This window comes from Scyliorhinus torazame, chromosome 19 (assembly GCF_047496885.1).
Source record: "Scyliorhinus torazame isolate Kashiwa2021f chromosome 19, sScyTor2.1, whole genome shotgun sequence".
In the NCBI taxonomy this organism is placed as follows: Eukaryota; Metazoa; Chordata; class Chondrichthyes; order Carcharhiniformes; family Scyliorhinidae; genus Scyliorhinus; species Scyliorhinus torazame.
Window position 1 is genome coordinate 55,150,352 of NC_092725.1, and position 21,224 is coordinate 55,171,575.

At 49.2% G+C, this 21,224-nt stretch overlaps 1 protein-coding gene across 4 annotated transcripts in view; it reads left to right on the top strand.

The window, feature by feature from the left end:
- sinhcaf (SIN3-HDAC complex associated factor) overlaps positions 1 to 21,224 on the top strand; it is a 37,759-nt gene that overhangs the window by 10,238 nt on the left and 6,297 nt on the right. For all 4 annotated transcript variants that reach the window (XM_072484294.1, XM_072484296.1, XM_072484297.1 and 1 more), the window contains 4 exons: positions 3,005 to 3,183; positions 3,311 to 3,410; positions 6,070 to 6,196; positions 11,948 to 12,098. In XM_072484294.1, coding sequence (XP_072340395.1) covers positions 3,056 to 3,183; positions 3,311 to 3,410; positions 6,070 to 6,196; positions 11,948 to 12,098 — 506 coding nt within the window. In that variant the 5' untranslated portion in view covers positions 3,005 to 3,055. The remainder of the gene's footprint in view (positions 1 to 3,004; positions 3,184 to 3,310; positions 3,411 to 6,069; positions 6,197 to 11,947; positions 12,099 to 21,224) is intronic.

Here is a 21,224-nt window from a genome sequence, read left to right on the forward strand (position 1 = left end):
CCGCACCCGCGTGGTTGACTCCTAAGCGAAGTGGCCTAATAACTCACACAGTTATAGCAAACTACCTTCCAAGGAGAATGGCCACTTTTTCAGGGTAACTAGTCCGGGGCAGTGGGTGGCATCCATACCCAGCAATAACCAAGAATCATTGCCCAATTCCGGGCATTGTGTGGGCATGGAGCTGATGGCGAGTACTCCGATGACCTTTCAGCTTTGCTAGAACGTACGGTGCTTAATCCCAGAATTGAGCAGGAATCTCATCCAAGATGAATTGAGAGGACCATGTCGAAGGTTTATTAATGTAGCAGCAAAGCATTTGGCTAAAATATTGATTGAGTTAAGTATTGGTCCCATGTGCGAAGTTTTTTAAAAATTATTATACGGGATGTGGGTGTCACTGGCCCGGCCAGCATTTATTGTCCATCACTAATTGTCCTCCATTTCTGAGGGTATTTTTGCGAGTCCACCACATTGCTGTTCATCCGGAGTCACATGTAGGCCAGACCTGGTAAGGATGGCAGATTTCCTTACCTAAAGGACATTAATGAACCAGATGGGTTTTTAATGACAATCGACAATGGTTTCCAGGTCATCTCTTGACTTTTTTTATTTTGTGACTTGAAATATCACCATCTACCAGATCTTTCCCTGGGTTACTAGCTCATTGACAATACCACTATGTCACCGCCTCGCCCCTTAAGTAAGTCTGAAAAATCATTATTGAGGTTTGAGGAACAATGGCTCAGCCATTCAGCCCCTCAAGCCTGCTCCATTCATTTGGATCGGCATCTCAACTCTATTTTACTTGCCTTTACAGAACAAAAATATTATGGATCCTGGTCACGAATGAGCCGGTTGTTTGAATTCCTGTTTACTGTAGTCGCTACTTTGGTGAGGTCAGGGCAGCTAACATGAACAGGAAGGTCGCTTTTCAACACAAACGTGTTGCTTGCACTGCGTGTTCAGGGCACAAGTCCAGTGAGATCGCGTTCTGCTTTCAGTCGCGGTTGTAGAAGTCTTGCATTGCATGTTGCTGCTCTACAGTATCAATGTTCGAAAGTGCAGCGTCAGGCTTCCAATCCCTGGTGATCACTTTTGAGTTTTGTTGCAAAAAAACGAAAGATTTGCATTTGGAGATGATGCTTCTCCCAATCTCAGGATGTCTCCGAACACTTTGCCGAGTGCTTTTGAACAATAGCCACAGTTGTAATGTAGGAAGTGCAGCAGCCAGTTTGTGCACATGGTTCACGCATAATTATTGGACTAGCTGTTTTTGTGATGTTGTTTGAGCATCAAAATCGACCAGGGTACAGGGTAGACTTTGCAAATTGTGTCATGGGACCTTTTATATCCACTTGGGATAGAACGCCGGAGACCGATAGTTTAATGTCAACCTGAAGAGATGTTATGTGACTCCAGGCCCCACTGCTGCCTGGTTGACAAGTAAATGAAGTAGCCTAGCAAAGCACAAGAATGCCTCCTCAATAGCTTCTCGGGGTAGCTAGGCCCAGGCATGCTGACCCACCCCAGCACTGCATTGGAGTGTCAGCCTGGTTTATGTGCTCCAGTCTCTGGAGTGCGGTTTGAAGCTGCAAGATGAGAGGGCTGTCTCGCTTTCACTCTCTCTCTCAAATGTTCTTTACGGAAGGAATCCAGATTCATAGCCCCAGGTAGTCGGGTGAAATGGAATAAAACTTCTTTGGAACAGTTCATCTCACTCCAGTGAGCTTTTTTAAAATTCATGGGTTGTGGACGTCACTGGCTAGGCCCAGCATTTATTGCCCATCTCTAATTGCCCTTGAGATGGTGGTGTAGAGCCGCCACCTTGAACCGTGGCAGTCACTATTCGAAGTGCAGGGTGGTTTTCCTCGTTGGCATGTATCCTTCAACCAACATCACTGACAACAGATGATTTGGTCATCGAGAACATAGAAATGGTAGTAGGAGTAGGCTTTACGGTCCCTCGAGCTTGCCCTGCCGTTCTGTACAGTCGTGACTGATTTTCTGCCTCGTCCACTTCTTTGCCTGTTCCGTATAATCCCTTCATTCTCAAACAGCCCAAAAATCTGTCTATTTAAGTCTGCAATATACTCGACCAAGGAGCAGCCATAACCCTCTGAGGTAGAAAAGTCCAAATGTTTGCACATTTTTGAGTGAAGAATTTTCTCTCCGTCTCAGTCGGAAATGATCAATGCCTTAACCTGAGACTGTGCCATGACAAGCAAACTCTCAATGTTTGCCCCGCCAAGACCGTCAAAATCTTGAGTGTCTCAACAAAATGCCGTTGAATGCTTGTGCGAGCTTGCTGTGGACAAATTGGCTGCTCCCTTTACCACAATACTGCAAAGAGGGAACTTCATAAGTACATAATTGGCTGTAAAAATGTCCTCGGGCTGCGATGGAATAGAATCCCTACAGTGCAGAAGGAGGCCATTCGGCCCATCAGGTCAGCACCGGCCCTTCGAGAGGCCACCCCACCTATCCCCAATCCCCCGCCCTATCCCTATAAAGCCACCCAACCTTTGGACTCCTTGGGGGAAATGTAGCACGGCCAATCCACCTAACCTGCATATCTTTGGACTGTGGGAGGAAACCAGAGCACCCAGAGGAAACCCACTCAGACCCTGGGAGAATGAGCAAACTCCACACAGACAGTCACCCAAGGTGAGAATCGAAGCTGGGTCCCTGGTGCTGTGATGCAGCAGTGCTAACCACTGTGCCACCGTGCTGCCCCTGGTGCTCTTGAAATGCAAATCTTGATGACCTGATGGAAATTGACTGTCCAGTGACATGCTTTGGATATCAGTCACCTTATAATAATATGAAGAGACCATTTTCCATTTAACTAACACACGTTCTGAGAGGTGGTCGTGGAGCATTTTGGTTCTGAGTCTCCTAGTTTTTCCTTATTTAAACGGGTGTGCTCGACCAAGCACTGAAACTTGATGATGGTTCAATCAGAAGTCCCTTTTCCTAGGCACTGACCGCCATTTTTCTATTTCAGGTGTAAACTCTCGTTTTCGGGGTGTGTGTTTCGTTTAAAATTGACCAGAAGATGTTCGGCTTCCACAAGCCTAAGATGTATCGGAGTCTGGATGGTTGCTGCATCTGCCGGGCCAAATCCTCGAGTTCACGATTTACCGACAGCAAACGCTATGAGAAAGACTTTCAGAGCTGCTTTGGGTAAGGGGGGGGGGGGGGCGCAACCCTCTTTTTAAAAAAAAACTTAACTGTCATCTTGTGGGCGAACCCCGCTCGAGTCTGATTTGCCCAAAATTCACGTGTGGTTTTTGTTTTGAATCCCTGAAAGGTTGAATGAAGCCCGGTCAGGTGAGATCTGCAATGCCTGCGTCCTTTTGGTGAAACGATGGAAGAAGCTCCCTGTGGGCTCCAAGAAGAACTGGAATCACGTAAGAACATTGTGTGAGGAAGTAGGGAGGTTATACTTCAGTTGTACAGAGCACCAGTGAGACCACATCTGGGGTACTGTGTACAGTAGCAGTCACCTTATGTGAAGGAAGCAGTCCAGATTAATACCTGGCATGGGTGGGTTGCCTTATGAGGAAAGGTTGGACAGGATAGGCTTGTATCCGCTGGAGTTTAGAAGAATAAAAGGTGACTTGATTGAAGCCTTTAAGATCCTGAGGGGTATTGACAGGATGGATGTGGAGAAGATGTTTACTCTTGGGGGAGAATCGAGAACTAGGGGTCACTGTTTAAAAATAAGGGGTCACTCATTTAAATGTTTAATTCATGGGTTGTGGATGTCACTGGCTAGGCCCAGCATTTATTGCCCATCTCTAATTGCCCTTGAGAAGGTGGTGTAGAGCCGCCACCTTGAACCGTGGCAGTCACTATTCGAAGTGCAGGGTGGTTTTCCTCGTTGGCATGTATCCTTCAACCAACATCACTGACAACCGATGATTTGGTCATCGAGAACATAGAAATGGTAGTAGGAGTAGGCTTTACGGTCCCTCGAGCTTGCCCTGCTGTTCTGTACAGTCGTGACTGACTTTCTGCCTCATCCACTTCTTTGCCTGTTCCGTATAATCCCTTCATTGTCAAACAGCTCAAAAATCTGTCTATTTAAGCCTGCAATATACTCGACCAAGGAGCAGCCATAACCCTCTGAGGTAGAAAAGTCCAAATGTTTGCACTTTTTTGAGTGAAGAATTTTCTCCCCGTCTCAGTCGGAAATGATCAATGCCTTAACCTGAGACTGAGTGCTGTGAGTCTTTGGAACTCTCTTCCTGAGAGTCCTTGGAATATTTTCAAGGTAGCGGATAGAGTTTTGGTAAGAGAGGGGGTGAAAGAATCATTGAATATTTTGAAGGTAGAGGATAGACTTTTGGTAAGAGAGGGGGTGAAAGATTATTGGGAGTAAGCGGGATTCAGATTTGATGTTACTATCAGATTAGCCATGATCTTATTTTTTTTAATTAAGGGGCAATTTAGCATGGTATCCACCTACCTGCATATCTTTTGGATTATGGGGCTGAGACCCACGCAGACACTGGGCGAATGTGGAAACTCCACATGAATTGAACCCGGGTCCTCGGTGCCGTGAGGCAGCAGTGCTGCCATGGTCTTATTAAATGGTGGAGCGTGCTCGAGGGGCTGAGTGGCCTTCTCCTGCCCCTTGTTCGTATGTTCCCCTTGTGGGAAAGACTAGAACTAGGGGACACAGTTTGAATTTTACGATGGAGATGAGGAGAGTTGTTTTTCTCTGAGGGTCTTTGAATATTTTGAAGGCTGAGTTAGATAGACTCTTGATTAACAAGGGGGTCAAAAAAGGAGTGGGGCAGCACGGTGGCGCAGTGGTTAACACTGCTGCCTCACGGCGCCGAGGTCCCAGGTTCGATCCCGGCTCTGGGTCACTGTCGATGTGGAGTTTTGCACATTCGCCCCGTGCTTGCGTGGGTTTCATCCCCACGACCCAAAGGTGTGCAGGCTAGGTAGATTGGCCACGCTAAATTGCCCCTTAATTGGATAAAATGAATTGGGTACAGTAAATTTATAAAACAAGAAGGAAGGAGTGGGGTAGATGGGAAAGTAGATTGAGCCATGATATCAAATCGTGGAGCAGGCTCAAGGGGACTGCAACTTCTAATTAATATGTTCTATGTATTTTTGTTTGTACAGTAATGGGTGGGGGAATACAAGCTACAACATGGAGCGTTGACAAAAGATGCACTACAATGTTATATTCTGGCTGTCCAACAACAGCTGAACAGATTTGAAATATATACCATAGAATAGATGTATACACGCACACTCCCACTCACTCTGACGCCAACAAAGTAAATAACATTGAACAGTGGGGAGGTTTAGTGGTTAAAAAGTATCAGATCATTCGGGGGAAAAAACAACTTTGAATTCAGTGTAGGCCATGTATAAAATTTTAAAAGTTATCTTCAAACGTTTCCACCCTGGGGCAACACGGTGTTGCAGCGGTTAGCACTGCTGCCTCACAGCTCTGCGGACCCAGGTTTGATCCCGGCCTCTGGTCACTGTCCGTGTGGAGTTTGCACATTCTCCCTGTAGCTGTATGGATTTCGCCCCTACATCCCCCCCAAAAAGATGTGCAGGGTGAGTGAATTGGCCATGCTAAATTGACCCTTAATCGGAAAAAAGGAATTGGGTACTCTAAATTTATTTTACAAAACATTTCCACTGGGAATTTATAGGGAAGCGTATGGGGATTGTTAATCAGCTAGTGAATCCTTCCAATACTTTATACTGATCTCTCCAAGGGAAAAGTGAGAAGATACAGGCTGCAATTTTCTGCTCATTCCTGCTGGCAAGATCTTCCGGGTCTTGTGGTTTCCCAGGGGGTGGGTGCATGCAACGGGAAGCCCTGTTGGCAGCTGCAGGCCCAGAAGATCCCGCTGTTGTCTAATGGCAAGCCAACTCCACCTCGCAAAACCTGTCGCGGAGGTGTGGAAATTCCCACCCACAATAACCAATATTATGATCACCGTTTTAAATGGCCTCCCATATTGAGTGGGATCGATGTCTGGACAATACAAACAGCTTTAATGACACACATGGACCGTTTGGGTCTTTCAGGTGGTCGATGTTCGGGCAGGACCAAGTTTGAAGACCGCATTAAAGCCCAAAAAGGCAAAATCTCTCACTGGGAACAGAATAAAAGCCAATCAGATCAGCAAGATCCAGAAAGAGCTCAAACGACAGAGTAAGTATCTTTGTGTGCCTTGCGCTATTGTTTCATTCTGCAGTTTCAGTAACCTTTTCTCCTGGAAATAAACTTTGCAGACAGCCTGGTACAGAACGCGTGCCTTGTCTGTTAATAATTCAGATCCTTCACTTGCATCTATTTGATGATGGTTGGGGGGAAAGCCATCTCGGCCCCAGCAGACTGCCAGTATTCCTCCTGAGGAAGGAGCTGTGGACACCGAGATCTCCTGCTCATCCACACTACCAAGAATCTGACCATTAGCCCAGTACTATGTCTTCCTGTTATTCCTTCCAAAATGAATCACCCCACACTTTTCTACATTAAACTCCATTTGCCACCTCTCAGCTGCAGCTTATCTATGTCCCTCTGTAACTTGTAACCTCCTTCCGCACTGTCCACAACTCCACCGACTTTAGTGTCAATGCAAATTTACTCACCCATCCTTCTACGCCCTCCTCCAGGTCATTTATAAAAATGACAAACAGCAGTGGCCCCAAAACAGATCTTTGTGGTACGCCACTAGTAACTGGACTCCAGTCTGAATATTTCCCATCAACCACCACCCATTGTCTTCTTGCCAATTTCTGATCCAAACTGCTAAATCACCCTGAATCCCATGCCTCCGTATTTTCTGTAGGAGCCTACCATGGGGAACCTTATCAAACGCTTTACTGAAATCCATATACACCACATCAACTGCTTTACCCTCATCCACCTGTTTGGTCACCTCAAAGAACTCAATAAGGTTTGTGAGGCACGACCTACCCTTCACAAAACCGTGTTGACTATCTCTAATCAAATTATTCCTTTACAGATGATTATGCATGCCTGGCACATCAGTGCCAGGTAATGATCGTCTCCAACAAGACCAGGCCAAACCGCTTCCCCTTGACCGTCAACAGCTCCAAGGAGTCCCCTGCCATCGCTGTCCTCGAGGGAGGGGTGGTTGTTGACATTTGGGCAAAAGCTGAACTAAACTAATAATTTCAACACACTGACTGTAGCAGCAGACTGGATACTCGGCAATGAATAATTCACCTCCTGACCCCCCCGGTAAAGCAGCACTTCCTAAACCTTTCCCTGGTCTCACCTCATTTTGATGCCTTAGCCTTTGTGTGATCCGGGGTAAAAATCTTGGGCGGGAAGGGGTACTAGAGTCGTTGTGGGGAAGGGGGGGGGTGCATGGGGGAGCTTTACTTCCTGACCATGGGGTGGGGAGGGGAGAATAATAATAGGGTAATTATAGTGGGTGATTTCAACTTTCCCAACATTAACTGGGATAGTCATTGTGTTAAGGGCTTAGATAGAGCAGAGTTGATAAAATGTATACAAGAGAACTTTTTAACTCAACATGTGGAGGGTCCAACAAGGGATGGTTCAATGCTGGCCCTAATTCTGGGAAATGAAGCCGGACAGGTGGTTGATGTGATGGTGGGGGAAGCATTTTAGTGATAGCGACCACACCATGGTGCAATTTAAGTTTGTTATGGACAAGGAAATAGACAAATTGCAGAGAAAGGTCTTGGAATGGGGGAGAGCAGGAAGGCACGATCTGGCCAAGGTAAATTGGAACAAGTTACTGGTGGTGAGATCTACAGAAGAGCAGTTGGGGTGTTCAAAGAGGAAATGGGAAGGGTACAGAACCAACATGTTCCCCCTAGGATAGTAGGAAGGAATAACAAGCCCAGAGAACCATGAATGACTAGAGATATTCAGGATACAATGAGAAGGAAGAGAGAGGCTTTTATTAAGTACAAGGGGAGCAAATCAACATAAGCATTAGTGGAGTACAGAAAGTGCAGGATGGAGCTTAAGGAAGCAATTAGGAGAGCAAAGAGGGGATATGAGAAATCTCTAGCTGGTAAAAGTAGGGGGAATCCCAAGATATTCTATATGCATGTCAATGGGAAGAGGCTAACTAGGGAAAAGGTAGGACCCATTAGGGCCCACGGGATAAATCTTTGACAGGGGTCATTGGTAGGGTATTAAATGAATGTTTCACATCTGCCTTCACCCAAGAGAATGAGGAGGTAGATGTGGAACTCTGGGAGAGAGACTGTGAGGTCATTGAGCCAAGTCGTCATAGGGAGAGATAATGTATTGGAAGTATTGGCAGGCTTAAAAGTGGACACATCTCCAGGTCCGGATGAATTGTGTCCCAGGTTGCTGTGGGAGGTGAGGGAGGAGATTGCAGGTGACGGCCTAGGTCACACTGCCTGGGAGGGTGGTAGAGGCGGGTTGCCTCACATCCTTTTTAAAAAGTACCCGGATGCGCACTTGGCACGTCTTAACATTCAAGGCTATGGGCCAAGGGCTGGCAAATGGGATTAGGGTAGGCAGATCAGGTGCCTTTCATGCGGCGGTGCAGACTCGGATGGGCCGAATGGCCTTTTCTGCACTGTATTGTTCTGTGATTCTGTGAGTTGATGAAATGCAGGGTTTCTCCAAACAAAAATCTCCAACCTATTCACTGGCTGTTTCTTTGTAGCAGCAGCAATCGAGCCTGCCAAGCGCATGTCCTTAAAGGTTTCATCGAGCCTTGTAACTGTCAGCAAGGCTGAGCACCACGGCGGCCGTTGCTGTCTCGCACCTCGAGCTCCCAAAAATCTCATCCCGCCTCAAAGCTTCTTCAGCGTCCACAAGCCTCAAGAATTCACCAGTTGCCTGGGTGGGTGCGTGCTCAAGAAGCTCAACACCGTGCGCGACAACGCGGCTTACATGACCAGTGTTCCTGCCACTGACTCGGTACCCACCGCCAGCACAATTTGATGCACTGCGGCATCTCGCCAGCATTGCTTCAAATGCACCTCCCACCCACTCTGCCACTGAGAACGGCAACAGCAGTGTTGCAGAAGCTTCGCCGCCTCCCCCTGCAAGGCATGCATCATCTTGGCTTGGCCACATAACCACCCAGTCACTCAGCCTTTAATAATAAGAGGACACCAAAGATGGTGTACCTATTGAATGTTATGTAGATAATCGTTTGGGCTAGTGAGTCGTTATAGTATATTTCCTATAAACAGGAATAGATTGAAATTGTGGTTGTTGGATTAGGAGGTGCATGTTTGTAATATGCATGTCTGTAAATAAATGCTTGTACAAGGGTCTTGTACAAGTCTGGCTTCAATTATATCCTTCGCCACCTGAATTTGTGGCGATGAACAGGTAGCACAAAAGCCAAGGCCCTTTCGCTCAATCTTGATGAATCTCCGGTTAGGCCTCAGCTGGACTCCCCGTGTTTGCGTGGGTTTCACCCCACACAACCCAAAGATGTGCAGAGTAGGTGGATTGGCTTTGCTACATTGCCCCTTAATTGGGAAAAAATTAATTGGGTACTCTAAATTTTTTTAAAATGGAAAGATGTCATAGCATTGGAGAGCGTGCAGAGGAAATGCACTAAAATGGTAGAAGAAATTAAGGGCTTCAGTTAAGTTGAGAGACTAGGGAGCCTTGGATTGTTCTCTGTTATGGAGAGTTAATAGAGGTGCTCAAAATTGAGGGGTTTTGATAGAGTAAGTAGGGAGAAACAAGTGGGGCGTATGGATTTATGGTGATTGACAAATGGGACGAGAGAGTTCATTTTGTTACAGCGAGTTATGATCTGGAACTCACTGCCTGAAAGGGTGGAGGAATCTGGAACTCACTGCCTGAAAGGGTGGAGGAATCTGGAACTCACTGCCTGAAAGGGTGGAGGAATCTGGAACTCACTGCCTGAAAGGGTGGAGGAATCTGGAACTCACTGCCTGAAAGGGTGGAGGAATCTGGAACTCACTGCCTGAAAGGGTGGAGGAATCTGGAACTCACTGCCTGATAGGGTGGAGGAATCTGGAACTCACTGCCTGAAAGGGTGGAGGAATCTGGAACTCACTGCCTGATAGGGTGGAGGAATCTGGAACTCACTGCCTGAAAGGGTGGAGGAATCTGGAACTCACTGCCTGAAAGGGTGGAGGAATCTGGAACTCACTGCCTGAAAGGGTGGAGGAATCTGGAACTCACTGCCTGATAGGGTGGAGGAATCTGGAACTCACTGCCTGAAAGGGTGGAGGAATCTGGAACTCACTGCCTGAAAGGGTGGAGGAATCTGGAACTCACTGCCTGAAAGGGTGGAGGAATCTGGAACTCACTGCCTGAAAGGGTGGAGGAATCTGGAACTCACTGCCTGAAAGGGTGGAGGAATCTGGAACTCACTGCCTGAAAGGGTGGAGGAATCTGGAACTCACTGCCTGAAAGGGTGGAGGAATCTGGAACTCACTGCCTGAAAGGGTGGAGGAATCTGGGACTCACTGCCTGAAAGGGTGGAGGAATCTGGAACTCACTGCCTGAAAGGGTGGAGGAATCTGGAACTCACTGCCTGAAAGGGTGGAGGAATCTGGAACTCACTGCCTGATAGGGTGGAGGAATCTGGAACTCACTGCCTGAAAGGGTGGAGGAATCTGGAACTCACTGCCTGAAAGGGTGGAGGAATCTGGAACTCACTGCCTGAAAGGGTGGAGGAATCTGGAACTCACTGCCTGAAAGGGTGGAGGAATCTGGAACTCACTGCCTGAAAGGGTGGAGGAATCTGGAACTCACTGCCTGAAAGGGTGGAGGAATCTGGAACTCACTGCCTGAAAGGGTGGAGGAATCTGGGACTCACTGCCTGAAAGGGTGGAGGAATCTGGAACTCACTGCCTGAAAGGGTGGAGGAATCTGGAACTCACTGCCTGATAGGGTGGAGGAATCTGGAACTCACTGCCTGAAAGGGTGGAGGAATCTGGAACTCACTGCCTGAAAGGGTGGAGGAATCTGGAACTCACTGCCTGAAAGAGTGGAGGAAGCCGGTTCAAAGGGTGAATTGGTTAGATGTTTGAAAAGGAGAAACAAAAAAGCCTGGCTATTGGGGAAAGAACAGGGCAGTGGGACTAATAGGATAATTCTTTACAAGAGCTTGAATGGCGGCCAATGATTCTAAGAAATGGTTTTCCGAATGTGCATTGGTATCGATGCGCTAAGAGTACCAGAGAACGCTGTCAAAATCTGAACCTGAAGTATATCTAAAGACTCGGTTACCGCGCGACCTATATTTTTGTGTGTCTATTGGAATGACTGCATATTGGGTGTAAAGTTTTGGGCAGGGTTTACCACTCAACCCGTCACTGGCTGGAGGCAGGATCTCTGGTCCCGATGTTGTCAGCTGTGAAACGTGTGCCGGGGGTGGGTGGGCCGTCGGTGGGACTGGAAGACCCCATCGGCGTGAATGGCCGGAAAGCTCCGGCCAGAAAATGCTGGAAATACTCAGCAGGTCTGGAGGGAGAAAGAGAGTTAACGTCAGGCCAGCGAACCTTTACCCTGAAACATTAACACTCTTTTTCTCTCTCTAACATTTTCTGGGAGTTTTTATTTTGGATTCCCAGCGTCGGCAGTATTATGGTCCTGTAACCTTGGAGGGAAGCTTTTAAATTGAGGGAAGGGGAGCTTTGTTAAAGGGGAGTGGATGTGAAAGAAGATCTGGTCAGTGGTAATTTTTGTTCGTTGAGGACCTTTGAGGGAGATTGAACCAATCGTGTTAGGATACAGACCAGCTCTGATTGAACTGAATAATGGATCCGACTCAAGGAGCTGAATGGCCTACTCCAGTTCCTATCTTTTTGTAGCTTTATACATTAAATAAGTGGAGGAGATTGGAATTTGATGCATAGGCAGAGTTTTAAAATATGCTAATGATGTTGCCGATCTACTAATGGTAATGTTTTTTTTGTTGATCTACAGACTCCGATGCCCACAGTACAACCTCCAGTATGTCTCCCGCACAGTCCCCCTGCTATAGCAATCACTCAGATGAGGGCTCCGATGCAGAGATGGCTTCTGGATCAAACAGAGTCCCTGTCTTCTCCTTCTTAGACCTCACTTACTGGAAAAGGTAGAGTAAGAGTGTACTGGTTTTTAATCTCTTTTCTGTACTGCTTCCATCAGACAGATGGTCCGAATCTTATTGAACAAGTTGTGTTGAAGCTGGAATTTTTTTTTTTTTGACGTGGGTTACCCTCATTCACCCTCTCCTTGGGTGAGAAGCAGGAGAATTCTCCACAGTGTCCTCCCGTTATTGATCTCTTAACCAACTCCCAAATCAGCTTATCCAGCCATAATATCAAACATTTGTGGAAACCAGCTGCCTGCAAATTGGTTGCCGTGTTTCGTACATTACAACAGTAGTGACACTCCGTAAAATATTTAATTGGCTGTTATCTACTTTGGGGATGTACTGAGATTGTGAAATGTCCTCATTATTGCAGCATGGGATTAATGATCAGACAATCCATTTTTTTTAGTGATGTTGGTTGAGGTTCAATGGTGGCCGGAGCGCTGGAGGGCATACCCTGCCCGTTGAAAATATTTCTATCCACCTGAGGTAGCAGACTTGGCCTCAATTTAACATCTCCTGCCAGCTGGCATTTCCAGCAATGTGGCACTGAGAGCTGCCCTGCCAGCCCAGGTTGTGTACTCCCTGGAGTGGGAATTGAACCGACAATCTACTGATGTCGGTGGTGGGAGTTCTACCCACTGAGCCAAGCTAGGCTACTTTTGGAACTGGTGCAGAATATTTCAAAATTGAAAGCTGACTTATGAATTTTGCGTGAACCAGTTATTGTTATTCTTAGTACTTGTTTACGGAATTCAAAACTTTCTGTAACATTTCATCTACGATTGGTTGGTAAGTTAACACAAGAAGCACGGTCTTTCCAACGTTCCTAGAAGAACATGAGCGATAGGAACAAGATTAGGCCGTCGAGCTCTTCAAGGCTGCTCTGCCTTTCAAAAAGATCATCGCCGCTTCCGGTGGCGGCTATGAAGGAGCAAGTCGCACATTTGGTGGCTCCCGCTCGGGTCGGACTTTTGGACCTTTTACCACGATTTTCTACCGGACTTGAACTGCAAAACTGATGACAGAGGCAATTGAGTACTGAATTCCCACATCGGTGCAGGGAGAGAAGGACTAGAAGTGCTCGTAAAGGCAGGAACAGAAAGACAGAGAAGGCTTGGGCTGAAGCTGCAGCGGGAGGACATGGCGGAGGACCGGACCTCTGGTTTGTCGACCCAGCGGTCAACGGAGCAGCTGATGCAAGTTATTCAGGAAGGCTTTGCTAAGCAGAAACGGGACTGCTTGGACCCAATAAAAGAGTCGATTGAGCGGCTGGAGCTTAGATTGGACGCCCACGATTGGGCCATCCAGAAGGTGGCGAAGGCGTTGGCTGAGTAGGAGGAACATCAAACTGCGGTGGAGTTGGAGGTGGGGATGCTGAGAGACCAGAAGAAGAAGCTCCCGGAGAAGGTGGAGGACCTAGAGAACAGGTCCCGCCGGCAGAACTTGAGGATAGTTGTGCTCCCGGAGGGGTCTGAAGGAGCAGACACTGGGGCATACATCGCAGATATGTTTGAGAAGCTGCTGGGGGATGGGGCATTCTCTCGACCCTTGGAGGAAGCCGCGAATGGGAGACCCCCCCGATCCAATGGTGGTGAGATTCCACAGGTACTTGGATAAGGAGCGCATTCTACAGCAGGCCAAGCAGACCATAAGACATAAGAGCGGAAGTAAGGCCATTCGGCCCATCGAGTCCACTCTACCATTCAATTATGGCTGATTTCAACTCCATTTACCCGCTCTCTCTCTCCATAGCCCTTAATTCCTCGAGAAATCAAGAATTTATCAACTTCTGTCTTAAAGACACTCAACGTCCCGGCCTGCACCGCCCACTGTGGCAATGAATTCCACAGACCCACCACTCTCTGGCTGAAGAAATTTCTCCTCATCTCTGTTCTAAAGTGACTCCCTTTTATTCTAAGGCTGTGCCCCGGGTCCTAATCTCCCCTGCTAATGGAAACAACTTCCCTACGTCCACCCTATCTAAGCCATTCATTATCTTGTAAGTTTCTATTAGATCTCCCCTCAACCTCCTAAACTCCAATGAATATAATCCCAGGATCCTCAGACGTTCATCGTATGTTAGGCCTACCATTCCTGGGATCATCCGTGTGAGTCTCCGCTGGAGCTGTAAAGTGGGACAATAATATCCTGCGGGTTTACCAAGACCTGAGTGTGGAGGTGGCCAGGAGAAGAGCAGGCTCCAACCAGAGTAGGTCGATCCTTTTTAAGAAAAGGGTAAAGTTCGGACTGTTGTATCCGGCCCGTCTCTGGGTCACGTAGGAGGAACAGCACTTTTATTTTGAGTCGCCTGAGAATGTGCTGCTGGACTTTGTGAAAAGGAAAGGACTGGTGGTGGACTGAGAACTTTTGAACTTTGCTGCAACATTCATGCAGGGGGGGGGTTCTCTATTCTTTCTTTTGTTTTGTGGAAGCTGTTTGTAATGCATTCTGTATTGATTTGGGACCAGTGGCAGAGCTGAGTGAGTTAGAGTTTTCATTTGCACTGTTGGGGGATGTAGTTGTGCTTACTTAGATTTTGGTGTTTTTCTATCGGGCAATTGTGTGGCGATTGTTTGATGTTGGAGTATGTTTGTATGAGCGGGTGGGGAGGGAACAATAGGTGGGAGACTGTCCGGCGCCAGGGATAGGGGCCACCAAACTAGCTGGGCGGGCTAGCTCACGGAAGCACAGTGGGGGGGGGGGGGGGTGCAAATGTTCAGTTTATCAAAGGGGTTGGGTTACAGAGTGTTGTTACTAGGAGCGGGGAAATGTGCTGCTGACGAGGGAGAGACTTGGGCCAAGGGACAGAGGAGGTTGAGGGTGGAGGCTGCCTGGGGGCGGGCCGGTGGAGGCGCGGAGCATGGGCTGGAGGTGGGCCCAAAAAAGGGGATGGGGAAGCAGGGAGGCAATGAACCCCCCAACTAGGCTGACACCTGGAATGTTCGAGGGTTAAATGGGCCGGTCAAGAGGGCACGTGTGTTCGCTCATCTTGGGGGACTCAAGGCGGGCGTGGTAATGTTGCAGGAGACGCACCTTAGAATAACTGACCAGATTAGATTGAGGAAAGGCTGGGTCAGTCAGGTCTTTCACTCGGGACTGGATTCAAATACTAGAGGGGTCGCGACCTTGATCAATAAGCAGGTGGTGTTTGAGGCGGGTAGAATAGTTTCAGATGTGGGAGGTCAGTACATTATGGTCAGTGGGATCAGTGAATGTGTATGCGCCAAATTGGGATGATGTGGAGTTTATAAAGGGGATGCTGGGGAAGATACCGGACCTGGACTCGCACAGGTTGGTCATGGGAGGGGACTTCAACACAGTTATTGACCCTGGCTTGGACCGGTCAAGCTCTAAAACGGGCAGGCAACTAAAAGGGTTCATGGAGCAGATGGAGGGCGGGGGGTGGATCCATGAAGATTTGGGCAGCCGAGGGTGAAGGAGTTCTCCTTCTACTCTCAGGTGCATAAAGTGTACTCCCGGATTGATTTCTTCATTTTGGGCAGGGCCTTGCTGGCTGGGGTGGTGGACACGGGGTACTCGGCGATCACAATCTCAGACCATGCTCCGCACTGGGTTGACCTGCAGGTTAGTAAAGACAGTAACCAGCGCCCGCACTGGAGGTTAGATGTGGGACTTTTGGCTGACAAAGGGGTGTGCGAGCGGCTGAGGAAATGTATTCAGAGCTACCTGCAGGTCAACGACACGGGGGAAATTTCAGCAGCGGTGGTGTGGGAAGCACTGAAGGCGGTGGTCAGAGGGGAGCTGATCTCGATACGGGCGCATAGGGAGAAGGTGGACAGGGCAGAGATGGACCAACTGGTTAAGGAGGTACTACAGATCGATAGGAGGTATGCGAAGACCCCAGAGCCAGGACTTTTAAGGGAACGGCGGAGGCTACAGGCGGAGTTCGGCTTGTTAACCACAGGGAGGGCGGTGAAGCAGCTGAGAAAGGCGGGGGGGGGGGGGGGGGGGGGGGGGGCGGATCTATGAGTTTGGAGAGAAGGCCAGCAGAATGCTTGCACAGCAGCTTAGGAAGAGGGAGGCAGCTCGGGAGATAGGGAAAGTAAATGACGGAGATGGGAACCTGGTTGGAGATTCAGCAGGGGTGAATGAAGCATTTGGGGACTTCTACAGTAGGCTGTACAGGTCGAGGGGATGAGGCACTTCTTGGGGAGGGGGGGGGCTGAATTTCCCCAAAGGTGGACGGGGAGCTGGTAGAAGGGCTGGGGGCCCCGATCGGGTTGGAAGAGATAGTGGAGGGTCTGAAGGCCATGCAGGCGGGTAAAGCCCCAGGGCCGGATGGGTACCCAGTGGAGTTTTATAAAAGGTTCTCTGGGATACTGGGGCCGGTGTTGATGAGGATGTTCAATGAGGCAAGGGAAAGAGGGGTGCTGCCCCCGATGACGTCACAGGCCACGATTGTGCTGATTCTGAAGTGTGACAAGAACCCGGAGCTGTGTGGGTCCTACAGGCCGATATCCCTGTTGAATGTGGACGCCAAACTGCTGGCCAAAATTTGTCCTCCAGGATCAAGGATTGTGTTCCGGATGTTATTGGGGAGGACCAGATGGGGTTTGTTAAGGGTCGGCAGTTGGCGGCCAATGTAGGAAGGTTGTTAAATGTGATCATGGTGCCCCGGAAGGTAGGGAGGTGGATGTAGTGATCGCAATGGATGCAGAAAAGGCTTTTGATTGGGTAGAATGGGATTATCTGTGGGAGGTACTGGGACGGTTCGAATTTGGGCGGGGCTTTATTGACTGGGTCAGGTTACTGTATCAGGCTCCTGTGGCAAGTGTACGGACGAATAGGACAACGTTGGATTCTTTTAGACTGCACCAGGGGACGAGACAGGGATGCCCTCTCTCCCACTGTTGTTCATGGTAGCTATAGAGCTGCTGGCAATTGCTCTGAGAGCCTCATGGCGCTGGTCCGGGGGGGAGTGGAGCACAGCTTCTTTATCTATCAGACCCATTAGAGGGGATGGAAGAAATCCTGAGGATTCTAGTGGAATTTGGCTGGTTTTCGGGGTATAAGCTAAATATGGGGAAAAGTGAGATGTTTGCGGTCCAGGCAAGGGGACAGGAGAGGCGATTAGGGGAGCTGCTGTTTAGATTAGTAGGTGGAAGCTTTAGGTACCTAGGCATGCAAGTGGCGCAGGAATGGGACCGGCTGCATAAATTAAATCTGGCCCGGCTGGTAGACCAAATTAAGGACTATTTTCGGAGATGTGACGCGCTCCCGTTGTCACTGGCTGGGAGGGTGCAGACGGTGAAGATGACGGTCCTCCCGAGATTCCTGTTCGTTTTCAATGTCTCCCCATCTTTATTCCGCGGTCCTTTTTTAAACGGGTCAACAAAGTGATCTCTGGCTTTGTTTGGGCGGGCAAGACCCCGCGGGTAAGGAAGGGAATGCTTGAGCGGAGTCGGGGAGAGGGCGGGCTGGTGCTGCCAAATTTTAGGAACTATTACTGGGCGGCGAATATAGCCATGATCAGGAAGTGGGTGATGGGGCAGGGGTCAGCATGGGAGCGTATGGAGGCAGCTTCTTGCAAGGGCACCAGTTTGGGGGTGTTGGTAACGGCGCCTCTGCCGTTCCCGCCGGCACGGTACTCCACCAGCCCCGTGGTGGTGGCGGCCCTGAGAGGCTGGGGGCAATGGAGCATTGGGCTGGTCTCCCATCTGTAATATTCACCGGTTTGCCCCGGGAAGTATGGATGGGGGGTTTCGGATATGGCGGGATTGAGAGGATGGCGGATATGTTTATAGAGGGGAGCTTTCCAAGTATGAGGGCACTGGAGGAGAAGTTTGGGTTGGCGAGGGGAAACAAATTGAGGTATCTGCAGGTACGGGACTTCCTACATAAACGGGCGTCAACCTTCCCGCTCCTATTGCTAAGGGGGATTCAGGACAGTGTAGTTTGCAGAGGGTCTGTCGGAGAAGGGAGCATCTCGGACATTTACAAGGAACTTATGGGGTCAGAGGAGACACAGACCGAAGAGCTGAAGCGCAAATGGGAGGAGAGATAGAGGATGGTCTATGGGCGGACACGTTGAGTAGAGTCAACGCATCCGCAACGCTTGCCAGGCTCACAGGCTCAGCCAGATACAATTTAAGGTCGTTCACCGGGCTCACATAACTGGCCAGGATGAGCAAATTCTTTGGGATGGAGGACAGGTGTCCAAAATGTGCGGGAGGACCAGTGAACCATGTCCACATGTTCTGGGCATGTCCGAAGCTTAGGGGATTTTGGCAGGGGTTTGCCGATGTCGTGTCCATGGTGTTAAAAACCAGGGTGGCGCTGAGTCCAGAGGTGGCGATTTTTGGGGTGTCAGAAGACTCGGCAATCCAGGAGGAGAAAGAGGCAGACATTCTGGCCTTTGCTTCCCTGGAAGCCTGGAGACGGATACTACTAGCTTGGAGGGACTCAAAGCCCCCGAAGTCGGAGACCGGGCTATCGGACATGGCTAGCTTTCTCTGCTTGGAGAAAATCAAGTTCGCCTTGAGAGGGTCACTGTTAGGGTTCGCCCGGAGGTGGCAACCGTTTGTCGACTTCTTCGCGGAAAATTAATCGTCAGCAGAATGTGGGGGGGGGGGGGGGGGTTAGTTTAGCTTAGAGTGGGGGGTTAATAAAGGTGGGACCTAAAAGGGAGGGTGACGACTTTTGCACTATGTTTATAGTTTCATGTACATTGTTTATTGTGTTGTTGTTATAATACCAAAAAATACCTCAATAAAATGTTTAATAAAAAAAAAAGATCATGGCCTTTTGACCATCATCATCTTATCCTGAGACAGTGGCCCCGATTCCAGACTCTCAGTCAGAGCAAACAACCTCTCGGCCTCCACCCCAGAAAGTCCTCACAGAGTATTTAGATATTTCAATGAGATCACCTTTCGATCTTCTTAACACCAGAGAGTGTAGACCTATTCTACTCTGTTTGTCCTCATCAGACAACTCTTTTGAGTCCCAGGAAATACTCTAGTGAGCCGCCGTTGCACCCCTCTTAAGATAAGTCTGTCTTTCCTTGGATACAGCGACAAAAACTATGGGCGGCACGATAGCACAATGGTTATTATATGCAGAGCTCCAGGTGCGGTCACACCAGTGCTCTGTAAAATTTCAACTACACTTGCTTGCTCTTGTTTTAATAAAAGCCAGCATTGCATTTGCCTTCCTAATTGCTTGCTGTACCAACAACTTCTAGTTTCATGAGCCATCAAGCACATGGGGCGGGGTTCTCCGAGCCTCCGCCCCGAAATCGCGCTCGGCACAGGGTGGGGGGGGGGGAATGTGGTGTCAGGCCCGCGATTGGGCCCGACGCTTTCCCACGATTCTCCGGGGACCGCACGCTGTCGACGCGGCGCCGGTCAGGGGCCAATGAAAGAGGCCCCCGCGGCGGTTCTCTGCCAACAGCTGGCCGAGTTCCCGGCGGCGTGGTTCACTCATGGTTCCACCCGGCGGGAGTTCGGAGTGGCGGCTGCGGACCCAGTCAGCGGCCACCCAGGTAGGGGGCGGGGGGGGGGGGATCCGTCACGGGGGGAGGGGGGGGCCTCCAGGAAGGCCAGACGCAGGATCGGGGGCCACTGATCGGCGGGCATGCGCGATCTGGGGGGGGGGGGGCTATCTTGACGGGGCCGGCCCGCTGGATGGGTCTGCCATGTTGTGCGGACCCGCGGACGGAGGTGCAGGGCCCCGTATCGGCAGCCGGAGCTGTGAGGACCACTCCGCGGCCCTGCTAGCCCCCTTCAAAATAGAGAATCACTCTGGACTTTCTCCACAAAAGTCCAGAGTGATTCGCGCCCATTTTCTAGCGGGAAGGGGACATAGCCCCATTATCAGAGAATTCTGCCCATGGTCCCTTCAGTATATCGTGAATGTTGATTGTAAGTAGCTGAGACCCCAGCAGTGATTTTTGCAGCACTCTCACTAATAACAAACTGCCCACCCGAAAATTGTTTGCTTATTCTGTGATTTTAATTCTTTAACCAATTCTGTACTCCTGCTAATATATTAACCTCATGAGCCCCTATGCTGTGCAGCACCCGCTCACCTGGGCAGCTTTACCGAATGAAAGCCTTTTGAAAATCCAAATATGCTCCATCTACTGGTTTCCCTTTACTATCTTGCTCATTACTTACCCTAAAAACATGAGTCAATTTGTCAAAACAGTTTTATTTTTCCTATTAAAGGGCAATTTAGCGTGGCTAATTCATGTACCCTGCACATCTTTGGGTTGTGGGGGTGAGACCCACGCAGACACTGGGGGAATGTGGAACTCCACACGGACAATGACCCGGGGCCAGGATCAAACCCGGGTCCTTGGCGCTGAGATGCAGCAGTGCTAATCACGGCACCTTCGTGCTGCTCTCAATTTGTCAAACAAGATTTCCTGTTTCTAAAGCCACGCTGACTCTGCCAAATCACATCACCATTTTTGTACCTCTTAATGGAAACCAGCAATTTCCCCGTTGACTGATGATCGGGCCAACTGGCCTGGAGTGCCCTCTTTTCTGTCTACTTCCTTTCTTGTATTTGCTATCATCCAATCCAGAGGGACCATTCCAGAATAAACGCAATTTTGAAGGATCACAATTTATGATCTGCAGACACTTCCTTTAAGCCAGGGAATTTGTTGGCTCTCTCTAGTGCTTTTTCTTTACTGATAATTACTTAAAGTTCCTCGCTCTCATTTGACCTGTTGTAGTCTGCATGATACTGAGCAGCACAGTGGTTATCACTTTTGCTTTGCAGCTCCAGGGCCCCAGGTTCGATTCCCGGCTTGGGTCACTGTCTGTGCAGAGTCTGCACCTTCTCCCCGTGTCTGTGTGGGTTTCCTCCGGGTGCTCCGGTTTCCTCCCACAGTCTAAAGATGTGCAGGTTAGGAGGATTGGCCATGATAAATTGCCCTTAAGTGTTCAAAAAGGTTAGTATGGTTACTGGGTTATGGAGATGGGTTGGAAGTGTGGGCTTGGGTGGGCTGCTCTTTCCAAGAGCCGGTGCAGAATTGATGGGCTGAATGGCCTCCTTCTGCTCTGTAAATTCTATGATTCATCTCCAGGGTCCCAAGTTCGATTCCTGGTATGGGTCACTGTCTTTGCGGAGTCTGCGTGTTCTCCCTGTGTC